General features: G+C 42.9%; 1 protein-coding gene across 8 annotated transcripts in view; it reads left to right on the top strand.

Annotated features, from left to right (window-relative positions):
• The window catches only part of COL16A1 (collagen type XVI alpha 1 chain), a 327,454-nt gene extending 313,318 nt beyond the window's left edge, over positions 1-14,136 (top strand). For all 8 annotated transcript variants that reach the window (XM_069757001.1, XM_069756995.1, XM_069756999.1 and 5 more), the window contains 6 exons: positions 5,490-5,534; positions 5,618-5,809; positions 8,474-8,540; positions 8,625-8,801; positions 8,978-9,055; positions 12,094-14,136. In XM_069757001.1, the coding sequence (XP_069613102.1) occupies positions 5,490-5,534; positions 5,618-5,809; positions 8,474-8,540; positions 8,625-8,801; positions 8,978-9,055; positions 12,094-12,290 (756 nt within the window). In that variant the 3' untranslated portion in view covers positions 12,291-14,136. The remainder of the gene's footprint in view (positions 1-5,489; positions 5,535-5,617; positions 5,810-8,473; positions 8,541-8,624; positions 8,802-8,977; positions 9,056-12,093) is intronic.
• The last annotated feature ends 8,810 nt before the right edge of the window (positions 14,137-22,946 follow it).

The following is a 22,946-nucleotide window of genomic DNA, read 5'->3' as shown; positions in this document are numbered from 1 at the left end:
TTGGGCCTGCTGCTCTGCTAGATAAGTGCTTCTAGTTTGTTTTCTGTTTTTTTCTGTCCAGCTTGCTATTGTCTTTTGCTGGAAGTTCTGAGAAGCAGAGGGGTGCACCGCCGTGCTGTTAGTTCGGCACGGTGGGTCTTTTTGCCCCTTTGCGTGGTTTTCGTTTTAGGGTTTTTTGTAGACTGCATAGTTCTCTTTGCTATCCTCGCTCTGTCTAGAATATCGGGCCTCACTTTGCTGAATCTATTTCATTCCTACGTTTGTCTTTTCATCTTGCTAACAGTCATTATATGTGGGGGGCTGCCTATTCCTTTGGGGTATTTCTCTGAGGTAAGTCAGGCTTGTATTTCTATCTTCAGGCTAGTCAGCTCCTCAGGCAGTGCCGAGTTGCATAGGTAGTTGTTAGGCGCAATCCACTGCTGCTTATAGTTGTGTGAGGATAGATCAGGTACTGCAGTCTACAGAGATTCCACGTCTCAGAGCTCGTCCTATTGTTTTTGGTTATTGCCAGATCTCTGTATGTGCGCTGATTACTGCACGCTGTGTTGCCTGATTGCCAGCCATAACAGCCTGCCTACAGACAAAACAAGTTGGTGGAGAATGTACGGGACGGGATTTAGACTCCGCCCGAGAAACCACCATGGGCTCCACCAGTTCGCTCGTCCGAGTCGGAGACCCCAAAGGATTGGTAAAATGTTGTGCTAACCGAATCCTTTGTCTACACTGGGCTTGCTCCAATCTTCGTTCAGCATACCAAAGATCGATACGAGTGGATATCGATATTAAATCCTCCAGTGTAGTTGGGATCTCCCTAGTGGCCAAAGCATCCTTAACGTGGTCTGCAAGGCCCCTCCAGAACACCGGGACCAAGACCTTATCTGGCCACTCCAGCTCGAAAGCTAACGTCTGGAACCGGATAGCAAACTGGCTGGTCGGGAAAGAGCCCTGAATCAACGCCAGGAGTTGAAGTGCGGCATCATGGGTAACCTGGGGTCCAATAAAGACCTGTTTCAGAGCTCCCAAAAAAATGAGACTCTCCCCACCATGTTCATCAAAAGGGACACCACAAATTCCACCTTGGCCCATTGAGATGAGAAACGTGAACCCAGTTGCTCCAGCTGGATTGAGCACTGGTTCACGTATCCCCAGAAAACTTATTGGGGAGCGGGAAATATGGGGAAAATGGAACAGGAGTCACAACTGAAACCCTAGTAGCGGCTTCACTGGCTGCCTGTGCCGTTACTGCGGTCAGATCCACAGCTGAGGTTGCACGCTCAAGTGCAATCAACCTGCCCTCCAGCTACTGGATATTCCGCAGAAGCTGACATTCGTCAGCCATTACTAGCCAGATCCTGCAACTAGTGTACTGTTAGGGTTAGTGGATCGCACTAAATAGAAATAACTAATATAGTGCGATTGCAACCTGGGGTCCACCGTGCAGAGATGTTAACCTGTAGCTAAGGTAATGGCGGAACGCACAGTGAGCGATTGTAAGCTCGCACTTAGTTAATCGTCACTTAGGGAACAATGCATGAAGCTGTGTCACTCACACATAGAAACAGAATAGATGTTCTGCTATAGAGCTGTGTCACTCGCACACAGTAACGAATTAAATGCTCTGCAATAGATCTGTGTCACTCGCACACAGTAACAAAGTAGATGCTCTGCAATAGAGCTGTGTCACTTGCACACAGTAACAAAGTAGACATGATGCTAGATACGATCCCTGTTAACCTCACAGGGGATCGAAGCCCACAAATGGGGTAAATAGCAAACAGTGGTCACACAGTCAGCAAAAGCACTCAACCAACTCATCTCTGGAGGTGCCGGAATTCTAATGGATAGACGCCAGCCCTGAATCCATACAGACAAACTCGTCTCCGGAGGTGCCGGAATTCTAACGGCTTACCGCCGACCCTGAGCACATGCTGACAAAGACCATACTGTTGCAATGTCTCATTCACACATAGAAAGAGGTTGACACTAGCATGCCCGTGTGCGCTTCTGAGACCCTTTAATATGTTCAGTTCATGTCCAGTCGGACAGGATCTTGCACACGGGCCAATCCAGAGCTTCCACATCACCAGAGCAGCTGACGACTGACCACCAATGAGACGTCGCCACATCACGAGCATGCTCAGTAGGGTGATTTCTGAACTTAGTCTCCAGAGCATTCGATCGTCACTGCCTACCGCTGGTTACCATAGGTTTGGCTGAAGAGCCAGCAGTAACCAGATGATTAGCAAGAGCCTGAACAAGACGGTGGGACTGACATCTATGCTTAGCAGCGGCCAAAGCTGGATGGGAGACCGCAGATGCAGGCAAGGCTTGGAATCTACTCTGTGCAGCGGGAGAATCCCTGCGCCTAACAACAAGGATTTGGAAATATCGTATAGCCTTATTTTATTCACAAAAGAACATATCACTTATCAGAAATTGAAAGACATTTCCCCTTTCATTTAAAAAAGAATTCATTCAGAAATTGATGGCAGCACATTTCAATAAAGTTGGAACAAGGCCATGTCTGCCATTTTTGCAGCATCCCCTCTACTTTTTACAACAGTGTAAACATCTGGGAAGTGAGGAGAAAATTGCTGGAGTTTTAAGAGAGGAATATTGTTCTATTGTTTGAGGAGTCTGAGTATTCTAGCTGCTCAACTGCCCAGGGTTTTTTGCTTCATAGTACTTCAAATGGTTTCTATTGCACAAAGGTCTGTATCGAAGGTGGCCAGTTTTCACCCGAATTCTCCTTCTACCAAGCCGTTTTGAAGGATGCAGTATGTGCTTCAACATTGTTTTGTTGTAATATGCAAGGCCTTTCCTGAAATACCCGTTGTCTGGATGGGAGAATATGTTGTTGTAAAACCTCTATATAATGTTCATCACTGATAGTATATTTCAAGATATGTAAGTTGCTCATGCCATAGGCACTAATGCAATCCCATACCATCTGAGATGCAAGGTTTTGAACTATGCGCTGATAACAAGCTGGATGATCCCTCTCCTATTGAGTCTGCAGGACACAACATCTGAGTTTTCCATAAGGAATTTCAAATTTTGATTCCTCTGACCACAGAAAAGTTTTCTATTTTCCTTCATTCCATTTTAAAATGAGCTTTGGCCCAGAGAAGACAGCAGAACTGTCTTCATATATGGCTTCTTCTTTGCATGGTAAAGCATTTGTAGATTGCATGGCAAATTGTGTTAACAGTCAATGATTTCTGGATGTATTCTTGAGCCCATATATCAATTTGCATGACTGCATCATGCTTGTTTTTAAAAGAGATTCATCTGAGGGCCCATCACGAGCAATCGATATTGACAGTCAGCCTTTTCCAATGAGCACATGGATGATATTATGTACTGTAGATGATGGAATATTGAAATTCCTCACAATGTTATGTTAAAGAACATTTCTCTGAAATTTTTCCACAATTTTTAGACACAGTTGTTTACTGATTGGTGAACCTCTAACTATCTTTGCTTCTTAGAGACTATGCCTCTCTAACATGCTCTTTTTATACACAGTCATGTGACTTAGTTGAAAAATGTTTTAAATTAAACCACTTTCTTTCTACCTTTGTGTTAACCCTGTCCCCAACATCTCTAAGATGTGCTTCTGCCATCAATTTCTAAATAAGTTTTTTTTTTTTTTTCAAATTAATTGAAAACATTTGTAACTTTCATCATCTGATATGTGTTGTTTGTCCTGTTGTGAATAAAATATGGCTATGAAAGATTTCCAAATTATTACATTTTTATTTTGTTTACATTTTACAGAGTCTCAACATTTTTGAAACTGAGGTTGTACTTTTACACTGTTGAATTTGATTTTCCATCTTGATTTTTCTGCAAATTTCACCAATTCAGAAAAAAATGAGTGAACTTTCTAAAATTTCATGCAAAAAGCTAAATATTTGGTATATTTAAAGTGTGAATTGGTGTTTCTACATCCCATTTACTTCTAGTGCTCTGTACATTTGCTATTTAAATTAGTGAATGAGTCCTCCAAATTAAAAGATACAATGCAAAAGAATGTTTTTTTCTTACTTATTATGTACTTGACTTTGTTCTCTTGCCATGTTATTACTCTTTAATCAGAAAATGTGTGTATGTTACAAAAAGATTGTGTGTAAAACGTTTGATCTATGCAAGCAAATGGCTTTCTTTCCTGCGGAACAAATTGCTGTACACAGTAACAATATCAGCACATAAATTGTTACAACTTTTAGATACACAGTTTCTGAATCAGCTGAGAATAAAAAGAATAATCAATGCTGACAAAAAGTACAACAAAAGAAGCATGAATACAAGCTTTAGGCTAGGCTCACACACTAAAGTTTTTAAGAAATGTTTTGATTCCTGCATTTTTTGCTTTTTTATTGATTTTTTGTTTTCACTAAGCACATAACATCTCACAGAAACTTGCAGATTACTGATCTATTTGATCTTAAACTCTTAAAATATTTACCAATTCTCCAATATTCTCACTTAACCTCTGAATACCAAGACACAATTACACTTTAATATAAAAAAGCTGTATGGTAGATAAAGTTCTGTTGCATTGTTCCAATTCTAAGGATAAGTCATCAATATCACAAGGCCGAACACCTCTTTACGTTTTTTCCAGTTTATGCAAATAAAATGTAAAGGGATCTGACATTTTTCCTGAACACAAAGTATCTTCCAAAATATTGAAACGTAGAAATGCTATGTCCTTAAAAATGTATTTGTTTTTTCTTTCTATACTTTTGGCTGGTTCCTTTGTTCAACTCTTTGCATTTACACAGCAAACTGGGTGGTCCTGATCAGCATCCCATGTCTTAGGATATGCTGACCAACAATTGTAATGTTACTAGTGTTTTTTTACTCAATGTGCTTCCAGCGCACTCGTTTCTTGCTGTGACAGTCAAGTTCTGCTTACTGAATGCAGAGTAGAGAGAATAGCGAGCAAGCAGAGAAACACTACAGACTTTTCAGTTCATGATCACCCTAAAAGCTGAGGGCAGGCTCGGACTGGCCCATAGGGGAACAGGGGAATCCCCGTTTGGCCTTTGTGTAGATATGGGCTCCCAACCCCACTGTATGAGTAATACTTGGCCTAGTTCACTGGATTTTCTCTGTATAGAAAAAGCACCATATCATCACTCATTAACCAAACTACCTAGCCGAGATCTAAATCTGCAAACTCAGCTTCAGGAAAACGGCCGCCATGATCTCCATCTGCGCATGTGCGGCCTCCCGCGGCCATTTTCCTGAAGCCCCGGGAAGCAGAGCACACTTCAATCACCTTACAAATTATAAGTTGCACAATTTTATAATACATTTTTGGTTTCAGCTTTTCACCATTTTCTAGATTTTGTTTGGTGTTGATGACACCATGCCTGAGTTATACTTGGGAAGTACTTCCCACCAGCTGAATAAGGCATGGAGTATCAAGGGGCTAATTTGATGACTGTTTTAAATAAATCATATTTCTTCTTCAACAGGGTTCGTCTGGTAAGCCTGGAATTCCCGGATCCCCAGGAGAAAAGGTGAGAGGACAACCTAAATGTATTATGTCTGTCTTTTTATTTGGACATGTTTCAATGCTGTATCCCTTACATTTTTATTTTAGGGTGAACCTGGAGCACAGGGTCCTGCAGGATCTCAAGGGGAGAGAGGAAGGCCTGGACCACCTGGAGATGGTTATGGAAAGAGTTCATCTGTAGGTGTTGTAGGGCCTAGAGGACCTGCTGGAGAGAGAGGATCCAGTGGCCCTCCAGGACAACCTGGTCCTCCAGGAATACCTGGATCACCTGGAATAATGGTAAGCAATAACTTGTTAAACCACAGAACCCTCACTGATCAGAACAATAATACAAATCTTGTTTGGGGCAATGTCTGGTACTGCTGCTCAGCTCAAATGCAAAATTGATACAGCTGCATGCACAACAGTGGCATTGTGATCCTGAGCTCACATCCACACCGCATTAAGGGTATGTGCCCATGATCAGGAAGGGCAACGTTTTGGACACAACTCACCGGTGCTGCATCCAAAACACTTCGTTCTACATTAGAAGCATAGTGGATGGGATTTATAGAAATACCATGCCCATTGTGCTTCTATTTAACACTGCGTAAACTCACCCAAACTCATGCAGCATGTCAATTATCTGGAGCGGAGATGCTAGTCTCTGCTGCGGAGTCTCACTCACGGCCATTCACTAGATGCGGTAAATCCGCATGGTTCAATCAACACATGTAGATTTAACTGCTTGATTAGAACGCAGCGTTTTGGAGCCAGAGAAAATACACCTGTGTCCAAAACACTGTTATTTCCTGACCGTGGACACATAGCCTAACAGTTTATTATTAAGCTACGTCATCTAATATATAAAGCTGAATGTGTGTGTGTGTGTGTGTGTGTGTGTGTGTATGTATGTATGTCCGGGATTGGCATCTGCACCGTCGCAGCTACAGCCACAAAATTTTGCACAGCCACACGTCTGGACCCCGAGAGCGTCATAGGCTATGTTGTGAGGTGAAATTTTAACCCCGTGCTTTCCAATTCACCAAACAATTTTGCCCCTATCTACATAATGGCGAAAAAGTGAAAGGAAAAGTGTTGGAGCCAAATTGACAGCTGCCAGATGTGAACAAGGGGAACTTAAAGAATGAGAGTGATGGCGCCAAAGAGTATATACCGTACAGTTGCTAAGGTGGGGCCCCGACATGGGATACTCACCACACATGGGGATATGAACACACACACAAAATGCGCCACACACTACCACGTGCTTGAACACATATATGTTATGATCCGGTGACCTTGGAGCAGCATGAAAACTTTCACTGGAGTAGGTGGTAACTATACTGACTGCAAATCCTGATCTTAGCACCGCAACTAGAAGTAGCCGTGGGGTGTACCTAACAAGCCCTAGACACCGCGTCACAGCCGGAGGACTAAATACCCCTAAAGATGGAAATAGGAATACTACCTTGCCTCAGAGCACAACCCCAAAGGATAGGCAGCCCCCCACAAATATTGGCTGTGAGTAGGAGAGGAAAGACACACACAGTAAGAAAACAGGATTTAGCACAAGAGGCCACTCTAGCTAAAATAGGAAAGGATAGGACAGAGTTCTGTGCGGTCAGTATTAAAACCCTTCCAAAAATATCCACAGCAGATTATACAAAAATTCCTCCATCTAACTAAAGACGTGGAACGTATATCTGCAACTCCAAAGACTACTAAACTCAGAGCAGGAATACAATAAAAAAACAAGCACACAGCTTGTGTGCCATAGAAAAAGAAACAGACACTTATCTTTGCTTAATTGGCAGCTAAGCAGGAGAAGCCAGACAGAGATCCAACACTTCCCAAGAAACATTGACAACTGGAAAGGACTAATGAGTCCTGCAAACCTAAATACCCCAGTCAGAATTGCAATCAGTATATTGCAGCCCAGAGACAACTGCATTACCACCTACAACCACCAGAGGGAGCCCAAAAGCAGAATTCACAACACATGTACCCCCCTCAGCACACATTTCACCACACATGCACCAACCTTGCCACATAAATGTCGAAACACAAAAGTCGCCACTCAAAACTCACCAGGTGCAAAATTCGCCACATGCCAAACTCGCCACACGTGCAAAACTCACCTCATGGAAAACTCGCCACACGTGCAAAACTCACCTCATGGAAAACTTGCCATGCGCAAAACTTGGACAAGTGGAAAAATTGCCACATGCACAAAAGTTGCAACACATGCAAAAGTTGCCTCACACAAAACTTGCACATACTCAAAACGCACCACACATAAAACTCGCCATGTGCAAAACTCGCCATGCGCAAAACTTGCTGCACACAACCTGCTACACTAACCTGTCACATGCAGCTCGACACATAAAAAGCTGCTACACGCATGTCGCCACACAAAACTCATCTCACAAAAGTGGCTACATGCATGTCGCCACACGCAATTCAACACATACAACTTGACACATGAAACTCGCCCTAAAACACACAAAAGTCTGGTATTATCCTTCAAAAATAAAAGTCTGATTAATATGCAGACAAACTACAAGAGCAACAAATGTACCATATAGGAAATACAGCAGCTGTCAGTCACATGACCTGTTTATTATGTGTATGTGTGAGCTAATATATACTGCCAGGGGGGGGCTTCCTTTTCGCTGGGGATTTATCAGGCTGCCAATAGCAACCAATCACAGCTCAGCTTCTATTTTGCTACAGTTAATTAATCTGAGCTCTTAATATAGGCAACAATGGACATTCTCAGTATAACAAAGCTTGTCTATTATAAAATCCGAAAAAAGTTATACTACACATACAGTAACTCTATTGCAAGAAATCATAGTTATGTTTCATGTATGAATCCTTCTGAATATACCTGTTCACTGAAAACTTTTCTTAATGCATTACTTATCTCCTACTGTGTAAAATGAACTTTTCTATTAACAGGCAGATCCTATCAATTACGATGAAATTAAAAGAATGATTCGGCAAGAGATGATCAGACTCTTTGATGGTATGGTCTGTTATGCATGAATTTTGATATAAAGTCAAATCCTTCAGTAGTTATTGATAAGCCAAATACTGCTTGTTTTACTAGAACGGATGGCTTATTACACCGCAAGAATGCAATTGCCAGTAGAGATGGCTGCCATGCCGGGAAGACCAGGTCCTCCTGGAAAAGATGGAGCACCAGGTCGCCAAGGTACACCAGGCTTACCAGGATCTCCAGGTCAGATTGGACGTGAGGGAAGACCAGGAGTCCCTGGAATGAGAGGTATATAAATTCCATATATAGGAATAAAAATATACTAATTTGGTATGAATCTAAAAGATACATATTTACAGTCAAATACCTGAATATTATTCTTTCTGTAAATCTACATTTTATATAAGATAACATTGCTCAGAAAACTGTTAGATTGGTAGTACAATTCTTTTCTAATTTTCTAGGTGAAACAGGACCAAAGGGAGATAAGGGTACAAATGGTATTGGCATCATGGGTGACGTGGGTCCACCTGGACCACCAGGTATTGTTTGCTTTTATTTTGCAACGCATAAAAAGTTAATATTTATGGACAAACAGTATCCATGTTGTTCTACTATAAAGCATAGTTTGTACAAAAATTGTAAATCCAGCTGTATGTATTGATCAAGTTGATGTTGGCCAGACCCTACATAATATACAATGCTCTGCTTTTATGACATTGGTGAAAAGAAAAAACTTTAAAAGTATTTGCATAAAATATTCAAATACATAACTTATCATTAGAGAATTTAAAGTGATAGTACCTGTATCTAGAAGGTTGAGTTGAGCCTTACCTGACTCGAACTGCATAGTATAGTACATAGCATGTGTATAGTAAATTAATTGCAGTCTATCAGGGTCGGGGTAGGCAGGTAAGAGACGTGGAGTCCAGTATATATTATTAGGGTTTCTAGTCACCAAATGACACCACTTTGGTTTTGTTGGCTACTAGAAGAGTGGACCTGTAGATAAAATATGCTGCCCTTACATAGATTCTGATAGATTCACTCTAACAGTCAGAGCTTCATCGGGGAGTAGCACAGAAATTGCCACTATAGAAATGGAGACTCGGATGCAATCTACCCTACTATTGGCTAAAATGTTTAAAAGGTAAAAAGGCATGAGGAAAGCTCTAAAAGAAAACCTCTCTATGGTCTGGTAACTCCAAGCCTGAGCTTTTGGTATTGCATTCCTGTATCCTCTAAACTTGTTTTTATGGAAGGGAAGGTGTGTTTTTAGTGGTGGTTAACATATGGGACTCAGGTATCAAAACAGTCTTACAGTAAAATGTTTGTGTTGCCCACTGCAATCAATGACAACTCAACTTTAATTTTTTGAACGTCTGTAGAAAAAAATGTAAGCTGGACTCAAATTGGTTGCTCTGTGCAGCAAGGACAGTATTACTACTTAGACAGTATCCTGAACTGGATGGACAAATGTCTTTTTTCGGCCTTACTAACTATGTTACTATTTATTAGGTTCTGTAGAAGGACGTAGATCTGGGTATTTATTATAATGGAATATAGGCTGAACTGGATGGACAAATGTCTTTTTTCGGCCTTACTAACTATGTTACTATCCATAAATGAAGTCCATATTTTTGATGAGTAATAAAGAGTAACTGTCGTTTTAACTTTTATTTCATAAATAAATAGTTCATCTGAAGATAAGAAACTTCGCAATATATCTGATCATAGAAATCTGCTTCTTTTCCCCCCTCGACTGATCTTTCATTCTCAAAATTCTCAAATCTCAGGTAAAATCTGTACTAAGTGAAGACTGATTTTTACACTACTGATATAGGAGATGACGGTTGCTACTGATGAGATTCTATGTAGAGGGGGAGGAGAAAGGACTAAGGAGCTAGAGGAACGAGAAACAGAGACCCTCTCTCCTCCTCTCCCCATTACATAGAATCTCATTAGTAACAGCCATCATCTATGTCAATAATGTAAAAATCTGTCCTCACTGAATACAGATTTTAGCTGAAAATTGAGAATTTTGAGAATGAATGAGCAATCCAGGAGGAAAAAGAAGTTTTCTCTGATTAGCTATATGACAAAATTTCTTACCTTCACATGTACTATTGATTCATGAACTAAAAATTAAAACAACGGTTACGTGGCAACATGCAGCAAGTCATGGAAAACTTGTAAAGGGAAATCCTGCTGCACATTACAGGACCTCTAACCTGAATCCTAAAAAGAAAAAAGTTGTGACTGGACTAGAATATAGCTCATCACTTTCAGTTCCCATGCATCTTGACATAGTATAAACAACACACATTTTAATTATATTTCAAGTAATTTATTCTTCTGTTTCCTTTGTAAATTGGAAGTGTATGTACACTACATATTTCCCATAAAGGTATATATACACCTGGATAAAAAGTAGTAAATTAGACACTATCACTAGACACGGTAGAAAACTGCCCAGCTGCCTAGTTTGGTAAGCAACTACCACCTGTTTATTGAAAAATATATAAAAGGTTGAAGAAGTCCATATGGCGTTTCGAGCAGATTAGGGTGTGCACATATAGTATAAGGTGAGTATATAGTTGCATAAGTAATTGCTCAGTAGATTGGTATGACAGGTGTCATTCATGCATAATCTAATTTAAGTAAATATGTGTGACAAGATAATCTGAAGGAAAGGCAGGTTTTTACCTGCTGATAAGTGACTGCATAGAAGATGCGTGAAGTTTGCTGCCTTCAGTCCTTGGGAGTGGTGAGAGAAAGTGCCGTGATGCACTCGTCCTACTGCTGTGTCACACTGTGGGAGACGCGTGAAGTCCGTGTTTTTTTATTCTGGGAGCGAAGGGAGAAGGTGCTGTGGTGCACGGATCCTGTTGTTGGATACCGAGGGATCGCAAAGCTTGATCCAGGAGATAAGTACTCACTGGTAAGACGATCAAAGTGCAGAAGTGCAGCCCCGACCAGTGGTGTGCTCTTAGGGATCACTGCAGGTTGACCTGAGTGGTAATGCTAACAGATTGTAGAAAGTGACATCACTAAAGTCCTGACTCAAAGTCGCGCTGGTAAGGAAGCGATATCCAACGCGTTTCAAAAGCTGCAGCTTTCTTCATCAGGGAGTACTCATCTCCCACAGAGTGACACAGCGGTAGGACTAGTGCCTCATGGCTCTTCCTCTCACCTCTTTCAAGGACTGAAGGCAGCGAACTTCACACATCTTCTATGCAGTCACCTAGCAACAGGTAAAACCTTCCTTTCCTTCAAATTATCTTGTCACATATATTTACTTATATTAGATTATGCGTGAATGACACCTGTCATACCAATCTACTGAGCAATTACACAAGTATTTACTAGGGACCTCCTCTGAACTCTGGTCTCACCTTATACTATATGTGCACACCCTAATCTGCCCAAAGCGCCATTTGGACCTCTTCAACGCATCTATACACCTATTTATAGAGTTCTAAAATATTAACCACATTTTTGCAAGAAAAATATAAATTATGCTTCAAGATTATAATTCCAGTTGTAACCTTTTATTATTCTCTTTTCCCTATGAAATTAGGACCACAAGGTCCACCTGGTTATGGCAAATTGGGCCCAACAGGACCAATGGGACAACAAGGCATTCCTGGCATCCCAGGACCACAGGGTCCAAAAGGAAATACAGGAAAAGATGGGAGATGCAATCCATCAGACTGTTACAGCATGATGTCAGTGCAAGAATACCAACCAAAGAACATGAAAGGTCCAGGACGATAAGAAGCCAATATCTTCAGACCCACAACAACTGCGTACTGGATCAAGTTCAAAGAGCTGTGTTCCTTCCTTACCAGAGTGACCATCAGCACTTTTTTTGATACATTTATTTCTATATATTGCTCCGTATCAAGACTTTCTAGGAAAAAAAGGGAGAAAATATGTTCATGCACCGTGTATAGGTTTTTCTTATTTTTTATATTGGTTATTATGTTATGCTTCCCTTTATTCTTGACTTTTCTTTTGGTTCTTTGTTGTCTCAAAACACATCATCAAACTGTTCGATTCTTGATAGAAATTAATACACTTCATTGCCTAAAAAAGGTGCTTAACATATGAAGTGTAATGTTCCCCACTTTTGTTTTAAATACTGCAATATGTACGGAGTTTGAGACTAAGGAGAACAATTTCTGTTCTTTACTCATGCAGTTTTATCTTACATGTTCTGCTCACTACTTTGTGAACCCTTCTAATTTCCCAGTTTTTGACGCAAGAAGCAAAATAAGAACTGTATGGTGATCACTTAATAGATCTTATAGGGAAATTCCACCGAAAACTGAGTTTTATTTTAGTGTGAAACTTGGTCCATACTTCGCCTTTAACCATTTTACTTTTTATGGCAAACTTACTGGGATGGCCGTGCTTTATTCTTTGAGGACTTTAAATCAAAACGTCTCTTGGCTAAGGATTAAGAAAAATGCATTATAATTGTTTGATCCCAGAAGATCTTGTAATTTTATCTGATTGGATAGATTTTAGCAGCATATTTCCCACTGTTCTGCTGCAGGTATTCAATTACCCTTTTAAATGCAGTTACTATTGCATTCAAACTGCATGTTTCTATTTTCATTTACATTACCCCATTCTATAGCAATTTTACTTGATGTGAAAATAGGTCAGTTTTTATATAAATATGTGCCTTCATATATGTTTAGGTGTATAGATCACTTTCCTTTACACTGACAGTGATACCGGACTTTAAGTTGCATTTTGCTCTTGCCATGTTTGCCTTACAATTGTTACCTCAAATGACAAAAACAAGTAGAATCTATTAGAACACTTAATCATATGACAATGAGTAGACCTCAAAACAGATCTGGTTTCATTTTGTGTCTAAACATGCATTTCCAATCCCACAAAAACACAAGTGCAATATTCATCATACTACCAATTGTGTGCATACAAAGAATTACCTAAAAAAACAAACAAACTACAATAGCACGTAAGAGTTGGTCTTAAGCTGGTCATATATATAAAACTAAAAGATCTTCCCTAATTTAAGTTAAAATTGTGGCTTATGAGTTAGTTGTGAGGCATCTCAAAGTACTAGGTAAGCCTTCCATGCACTCTGAATTACCTATTTCTTATTACTGTCACAATACATTGGAATCATTATGCATTTTGTAAAAGCACATTTTAAATAAGCTCATAATTTGGTCTGAAAATGATCTACTCATAAAATGTACTGTATCGATATTATTGTTGTTGCCATATTTTGTTCTGTATATATGCAAGGAAGCATGTACACATACTGTGTCTCATCAATTATTAAGTCATTTTATGTTTTGTTCACCTTTACTAACCCTTTGGGAAAAGGGCTCCTTCTCTGAAAAGATCGTTACTTCCTCCTGCCAGACTTTATGCTACTTTCCTTCAAGTCTATACATCATGGGTGGCAACAAATTCCCTAAAAGTTCTATGATTGTGACATCCTGCTCTGAATCCATGTCATTGTTAAAGAGGTATTTGTGTATCAGCAATGTTCTACAGATCCGTTGTTGTGCAGAGAACTGTCATGTAGATACTTGTTCCATTCCAAAAATCAAATATAATTTATACTATTCTGAAATGTGGCCTCTACTGTGGTTTATGCTTGTGATTTCTGCTTGTTATTTAAAGCACCATTACAGAGGGTTTTTTTATTGCACCGCTGGAGTGGTGCTTTAAATGTAAATCCCCTGCCCCTTGTCCGATACTCACCTTCCATTTTTTTCGTCTGTTTTTGCCTCCGCTTCTGTCCGTCTGCCTGCAGCTCCAGTGTTTCATGGAGCTTCCCGGAGGTCATTTTTTAATACAAGTCTATGAGAGCCTTGTTCCCAGCAAATGGAGACCTCCTTATCGATGGCTGCTGGGCATGCATGAATTGGTCAAATTATGTGCTAAGAATCTCCAATTTTTTTTCTTATTATCTAGAGCCGTATTGCAATTCAGACTTGAAATATTTCATATTCACATGCTGTAGCAACAAAGTGCAACTTTATTTGCTAGTTATGTATAGAGATGTCTACTCTTAGTTTGCACCTATGAACACCAGATTTCTGGAAGTGACAGTCAATTTTTTGTGATTTGTATATTGGCTCTCAGACGGAGCACTCCACCCATCAGCCTGGGGCCGGTCAAAAGCTGCACTCAGGAAATGGCACTGTGGGACCAGAGAAGTGCCAAAAAAAGAGTGAAGACACTGAAAACAAAATGCAGGAGTGGTGCTTTAAGGATTCGGCAGTAATGCTGGACATTGTTGTTGACACTGACTGGACTAGTCAATGTGTTTCCAGTACGTTATAGTCTAATGTATATATGGATACAAAAGCTGAAAAATGCTTATTATTCCCTACCCTACTAAATGCCTTACACGTGAGACTAATATCCCTTTCCCTTCCATTTGATTTTCACATGAGTCCACCATGAAGCTGAGATTCTGTGTGCAGTTGCTTCACTAAATAACTTAGTTTTAGACATACCGAGTGAAAATAAATCTAAATTTTCCCTCTTTGCTGCAGTTTTCTGTCTATAGCACAGGCTAACTAAACTAGTCTTAAAGGGATTCGGTCAGTAGGATGAACCCTCCTAAACTGAAAAACATGTCAGGTTGTTTTAATGTTTTTCTTTTAACCATGTCCTAATAAATTTGGGGTATTTACCTGGTTGGTGAGCCAGACATTCATCCCTTTCCCTGTACGTGTTGCTGAGTGCACCTGCAGGATCAGCACCCACCAGTCAAACTATGACAACCTCCATTGGATTACAGACTTAGCCCTCCACATGGTGACTCCCAGTCTTTTTTCTCCTCCTCGTAAACTGTGTATATGGGTATGTAGGACATAGAAAGTTGAATAAAAAAACACTTTGATATCCGTGATCCGATGTGTTATATGTAAATGAGCTATTAAGATCTATGTGTGGTACAGAGATCTCATGAGAATCTGCCTCCAGAGCTTATTTTAAATGAACGGGGACATTACCAGTGTGAGACATGTAGGTCAGGAGAACATATTGATAGTTATTACTTGTCTCACACGGGCAACGTCCCTTTCATTTAAAATAAGCTCGAGGCAAATTCTCAGGGAGATCTACGTCTGGCCCATAGATGTTAGCAGTTTGTTTACATATTAAGAAAAACTTGGATTTCTCTGGAATAGAACATCGGATTGCAGATATCAAGATATCATTTTATTCAACTTAATAAGAAGTGCATGCCCATATAGACGGCTTAGAAGGGTTGATCCCATTAAAAAATTTCCCTTCAACCCCTTCACCCCTGAGTCTGTTTTCACCTACCTGACCAGGCCAAATTTTACCATTCTGACCAGTGTCACTTTACATGGTAAAAACTCTGGCATGGTTCAATATGTCCCAGTGATTTGGACAATGTGTTTCACAATACATTGTACTTCGTGAAGTTTAGGCTGATAATTTTTTACATTTTTTTGGTGAAAATATTGAGATTTTGGTGAAATTTTTTAAGCTTTATGCCCCTAACCCCTTTACCCCCAAGGCTGGTTTGCATGTTAATGACCAGGCCAATTTTTACAATTCTGACCAATGTCCCTTTATGAGGTTATAACTCTGAAACACTTCAACGGATCCCAGTGATTCTGACACTGTTTTCTCATGACATATTGTACTTCATGAGAGTGGTAAAATTTCTTTGATATTACTTGCATTTGTTTGTAAAAAAACACAAATTTGGTGAAAATTTTGAACATTTTGCAATTTTCCAACTTTGAATTTTCATGCCCTTAAATCACACAGATATGTTACACGAAACACTTAATAAGTAACATTTCCCACATTTCTACTTTACATCAGCAATTTTGGAACCAAAATTTTTTTTTGTTAGGGAGTTATAAGGGTTAAAAGTTGACCAGCGATTTCTCATTTTTACAACACCTTTTTTTAGGGACCACATCACATTTGAAGTCACTTTGAGGGGTCTATATGATAGAAAATATCAAAAAGTGACACCATTCTAAAAACTTCACCCCTAAAGATGCTCAAACCCACATTCAGGTGCTTCACAGGAATTTTTGGAATGTTTAAAAAAAATGAACATTTAACTTTAAAAAAAAAAAAATTACTTCAGTTCCATTTGTTTTATTTTACCAAGGGTCACAGGAGAAATTATACCCCAAAAGTTGTTGTACAATTTCTCCTGAGTACACCGATACCTCATATGTGCCATTTGACTTTTCAGTGCAAAATTGGCTGGAATTGAGATAGGAAGCCATGTCGCACCGGCGCCAAGTGTAGCCTGCTATTTATAGCTATTTATAGCTGTACCACCCACAAGCAGAGGGATTAATCTCCTATTAGAACGTCAATCTATGAAATACTCTAAGAGAGGTACATTGATGAAGGTCTAACCTGAGACCGAAACGTCAATATTGTATGTACTCTCTTTCAATTAAATCTCACTTTCATTTGACCATGTGTGTGCCAAGTTTATCTACAACATAAGTACGGTTTGGGCACCTACTTGTGCACCACAATTTATAGTAGTGCCTACGGCTATCTTCCACATTTTGGAATCCAGACATTGATGGAATGGTCTGCGGGTGTCACGTTGCATTTGCAGAGCCCCTGATGAACCTAAACATTAGAAATACTCCACAATTGACCCCATATTGGACACTAGACCCCCCAAGAAACTTAACTAGATGTTTTGTGAGAACTTTGAACCCCCAAGTGTTTCACTAAAGTTTATAACTCAGAGCCGTGAAAATAAAAAATCATTTTGCTCCGCACAAAAATATTTTATTTAGCCCCCAAATTTATATTTTCCCTAGGGTAACAGGAAAAATTGAACTGTAAAAATTGTTGTCCAATTTTTCCTGAGTATGCTGATACCCCATATGTGGGGGTAAACCACTGTTTGGGCGCACGGCAGAGCTCGGAAGGGAAGGAGCACCGTTTTACTTTTTCAACGCAGAATTGGATGGAATTGAGATTAGACGTTGTTAGGGTTGGCGGAACGCACCAAATATATAGTTTATTAAATGGAATTGGTGCGTTCGCAACTCGGGATCCACTATGCAGGAAAGTACCTGCTGCTAAGTAAGACGGACTATATGGCGGTACTAAAAATATACATACAAGGGTTAACTTCACCCTGCGTGAAGGAAGCGATCCTGTTGCGTCACAGGACCGCGGTACCGCACATAGAGCGCAAGCAATAAGTCAGCGAACACAACCCCAACTAGGATTGAAGTCCGATTAGACCACTGCTGGCACAACACCGCAACTGGGTGTGTAAGAAAACTATTGAAATAGTAAATAAAGGCACGAGAGTGAGTGCAGTGCCGCACTGACGGACGCCACTAACCACCCAGGCTTGGGTAAGGAAAGCGCAGAGGAAGCGCACGGCGCCGTACTGGCGGACACAGCAACTGGACGCTGTGATGTGTGTTACGTGCTGTTGGAAAGTCAGGCGCTAAATAGCAAACATACACCTTCTGCGAACAGACATTCAATAGGGAGGGTTATTTAAAGAGCGACTTTCACTCACAACACACACACATATTTACAAGACAATACTAGCGCATGGCCGTGCGGTCATGCGCAGTTTATATAGTTGCAGCACAGGAAGCTGCTACTGAAGTTTTTGCCCTTCCAGGACCTTCGAGGAGGACCAATGGAAAGTGCTGCAGTACCTGAGCATGTTTTGCCCTTTCAGGACCTTCCAGGAGGACCAATGGAATGTACTGCAGTACCTGAGCATGTGACCGAACATGTGGCCCTCGACCTCCAATGGGAGACCCTGCCCTGGGCATGCTCAGTGTGAGTAAATAAGGACTTAGTCCCAGAGAGGCTTGCTCGCCGCAGATCAGTGCAGGGTACCATAGGAAAGCCAGAAAAGGCAGTAGTGACCCTATGCACCGAATCAGCCTCAGCGAGACGCTGGGAGCGACGTCTCCGCTGAGCAGAGCCCACTGCGGCCGATACCGAATGGGAGACCGCAGCAGACACGGATCGAGTTTCCCCCTGTGCAGCAGAGGAAACTCGACTCCTAACATTACCCCCCCCTCCTAGGGCCCCCCCCTCCTTGAGCCTCACTAAGCTCAAAAGCTGCGATAAGCAGCGGAGCCCGAATGTGCTCCACAGGCTCCCAGGTTCTATCCTCTGGGCCGTGACCCTTCCAGTCCACCAGATAAAATTTCTTGCCACGTACCACCTTGCACCCCACAATAGCATTCACCTCAAACTCATCCGTGGATGAACCCAATGTCCCAGCAGATGACTCAGAAAACCGGGACAAATGAACGGGCTTTAAGAGGGAAACGTGAAAAGTATCGGTGATACCAAGGCGTGGAGGAATAGCCAAACGGTAGACCACAGGGTTGACCTGTTCCAGAACCTTAAACGGGCCAATGTAGCGAGGAGCAAACTTAGTGGACTCAACTCGCAGCCTGATGTTACGGGCGGAGAGCCACACTAAGTCGCCAGGAGCAAAGACCGGAGCGGGGCGCCGGTGTGTATCAGCTGAAACCCTCATTGTCTCCTTGGAGGCCCGGATGGCATCCTGTGTGCGGTCCCAGATGTCACGTGCCTCCACCGCCCAGTCTGCCACCCTAGAATCGGTGGATGACACGGGCATGGGCACAGGGACACGCGGATGCTGGCCGTAATTAAGGAGCAAAGGAGTTTGACCAGTGGAATCGGCTACGGCGTTGTTCAAGGCAAATTCCGCCCAAGGTAGCAAAGATGCCCAGTCATCCTGCCTAGCAGAGACGAAATGTTGCAAATATGTCACCAGAGTCTGGTTGGTTCTCTCCACCAACCCATTCGTCTCGAGATGGTATGCAGAGGAGAGGTTTAACTCTATGCTGAGTAAACGGCAGAGCTCTCTCCAAAACCGAGACGCGAACTGGGGACCCCGATTGCTGACAATCTTATCAGGCATACCATGCAATCGGAAAACGTGCTTAATGAACAACACCGCCAAGGCCCGTGCTGAGGGTAACCGAGGAAGCGGCACCAAATGCACCATTTTAGAGAAATGGTCGGTGACAACCCAAATAATGGAGCAGCCACGTGACTTGGGTAGGCCCACCACAAAGTCCATCCCGACCATCTCCCAGGGCCTGTCTGCCACCGGTAGAGGGTAAAGCAACCCAGCAGGCCGTTGCCGAGGAGACCGATTCTGGGCGCAAGAAACGCAAGCCTGAATATAGTCCCTGACATCTCGGGCCATATGCGGCCACCAGTATGTTCTCGCCAAAAGCTCAGATGTCCTCTTGGTCCCAAAATGCCCACCCACTCTGGAGGAGTGAGCCCAAGAGAGAACCTCCGGTCGCAAGTTAGCTGGTACGAAAGTCTTGCCCGGGGGCACAGACTCTAGCGAAACCGGAGCTACAGTTCTCAGGCTCTCAGAAGGAACAATAAGCCGAGGCTCCTCCTCCTCCGATGACACTACGGAGCGGGAGAGAGTGTCAGCACGAACATTCTTCTCCCCGGAGAGGAAATGGAGAGTAAAATGGAACCGGGAGAAGAACAGGGACCATCTAGCCTGGCGAGAATTCAGCCGCTGGGCCGTTTGCAGATACACCAAGTTCTTGTGGTCAGTGAAGACTTGGAAGGGAAAGCGAGCTCCCTCCAAGAGATGTCTCCACTCCGAAAAAGCCAACTTCATGGCCAGCAACTCCCTGTCCCCGATGGAATAATTCCTCTCCGCTGGTGTGAAGGTCTTGGAGAAGAAGAAGCAAGGATGCTTCCAACCTTCAGCATCCTTTTGGAAAAGGACTGCTCCAGCACCAACGGATGAGGCATCAACCTCCAAGATAAATGGCTTATCAACATCGGGGCGATGTAGGAAGGGAGCGCTAGCGAAGTGTGACTTGATCGAGAGAAAGGCTTTGGAGACCTCCTCTGACCACAACTTGGGATTTGCTCCCTTCTTGGTGAGGGCAACCAAGGGAGCTACCAAGGTTGAGAAGTGTGGAATGAACTGGCGATAATAATTAATGAACCCCATAAAGCGCTGCACCGCTTTAAGAGAATGGGGTTCCTGCCAGTCCATTACAGCCTGTAGCTTGGCAGGATCCATAGCCAAACCCTGGGCAGAGATGATATAACCAAGGAAAGGCAAGGACTCCTGCTCAAACACACACTTCTCCAACTTGGCGTAGAGGGAGTTTGCCCGTAAGAGGTCGAAGACTTTGCGAACATCTCTCCGATGGGAGTCAATATCTGGAGAGAAGATGAGAATATCATCCAGATAGACTACGACCGAGGTGGTGAGCATATCCCGGAAGATGTCGTTCACAAAGTCTTGGAAAACGGCTGGGGCATTACAGAGCCCAAAGGGCATCACCAGATATTCATAGTGCCCATCCCTGGTGTTAAAAGCCGTCTTCCATTCATCCCCCTCACGGATGCGAATCAGGTTGTAGGCACCCCGCAGATCTAACTTCGTAAATACCCTCGCTCCCTGTAGCCTATCAAACAGCTCAGATATCAGGGGTAATGGGTACTTGTTCTTAACGGTGATGGCGTTAAGACCCCTGTAGTCTATGCATGGACGTAAGTCTCCAGTCTTCTTCTGTACGAAGAAGAACCCAGCCCCTGCCGGTGACACTGACCTCCTAATGAATCCTCTTGCCAGATTCTCTTGGATGTACTGAGACATTGCCTCCGTCTCCGGGAGAGATAACGGATAGACTCGACCCCGGGGAGGCTCAGCACCAGGCAAGAGGTCAATAGGACAGTCATAGGGGCGGTGAGGCGGAAGGGTCTCCGCAGCTCTTTTGGAGAACACGTCTGCATAGGGCCAATAGTGCTTGGGGAGAGAGGAAAGATCTGCGGGTACCTGTGTAGTAGCAACCTGAACGCACTCCCTCTGACATCTACCCTCGCAGGATTTACTCCATCCCAAAATTCTCCCAGAGGACCACTCAATATGAGGAGAATGGTAGCGAAGCCATGGTATCCCAAACAGGACCTCATCAATTCCCTCAGGAATGACTAATAGGGAGATTATCTCCTGATGTGATGGAGACACAGAAAGCGTGAAAGGAATGGTTTGGTGGGTAATCTGTGAGGGTAGTGTTGACCCATTTACCACTCGAACGGTCACAGGCTTGGCGAGCATCACCAAGGGTATTGCATGACGCTGGGCAAAAGAGGAAGACATAAAATTACCCTCTGCCCCAGAATCCACGCATAGCTCGACCATAAGAGTGGATGGGCCTATGGTAATTGTCCCCTTGAAGGACAACTTTGAGGCAAACGTCGCCGTGTCTAGTGTACCTCCTCCAACTGCCACTAAACGCTGACGTTTCCCCGACCGCTGAGGACCCTTGGAGGCAAGATGTCCTGACTGCCGGTAAACATGATGGACCTTATGTGCACGGGCGGACTGAGACTTGGATCCCCCTCGTGTCACCTCTAAGGCCTCATGTGACTCGGACGCCTGGACTGGAGATTCCAAAGGTTTGGCGAAGGTGGGAGCCAGCCGAAACCTCTGCCTACACTGGGCTCGCTCCAACCTTCGCTCGTGAAAACGAAGGTCTATGCGAGTAGATATGGCTATGAGCTCCTCCAGTGTGGCGGGAATCTCCCTAGTGGCCAAAGCGTCTTTCACATGGTCAGCCAGCCCCCTCCAAAATACAGGAATGAGGGTTTTATCTGACCATTCCAACTCAGACGCTAATGTCCGGAAGAGAACAGCAAAATGGCTGACCATGGTTGAACCCTGAGTCAAAGCCAGCAGCTGGAGCGCTGTATCATGGGTGACTTGAGGTCCTAAAAAGACCTGTTTCAGAGAGTCCAGAAACCGAGGAACACTCCGCACCACATGATCGTTGCGCTCCCACAGCGGCGTAGCCCACTCCAACGCTCTGTCTGACAAGAGGGAGATTATGAATCCCACCTTTGCCCGCTCAGTAGGGAAACGTGCAGCCAGGAGCTCGAGGTGTATACCACATTGGCTCACGAAACCCCTACAGGACTTACTGTCCCCAGAGTATCTCTCAGGCAAAGGAAGGTGAGATAGGGTCGGAACAGAGGTGGCAGTGGGTAAAGCTGCTGCAGCCACACTAGCAGCCTGAACAGCTATTGCGGTAACATCCACCGCCGAGGTTGCACGCTCAAGAGATGCCAACCGGCCCTCCAGCAGCTGGATGTACCCCTGCAATCGCTGTTCATCCGCCATTACTTAGCCAGATCCTGGCGCTAGTATTCTGTTAGGGTTGGCGGAACGCACCAAATATATAGTTTATTAAATGGAATAGGTGCGTTCGCAACCCGGGATCCACCGTGCAGGAAAGTACCTGCTGCTAAGTAAGACGGACTATATGGCGGTACTAAAAATATACATACAAGGGTTAACTTCACCCTGCGTGAAGGAAGCGATCCTGTTGCGTCACAGGACCGCGGTACCGC

This window comes from Ranitomeya imitator, chromosome 3 (assembly GCF_032444005.1).
Source record: "Ranitomeya imitator isolate aRanImi1 chromosome 3, aRanImi1.pri, whole genome shotgun sequence".
In the NCBI taxonomy this organism is placed as follows: Eukaryota; Metazoa; Chordata; class Amphibia; order Anura; family Dendrobatidae; genus Ranitomeya; species Ranitomeya imitator.
Note: the sequence above shows the minus strand (reverse complement) of the source record. Positions and strands in the feature narration are given on the sequence as shown.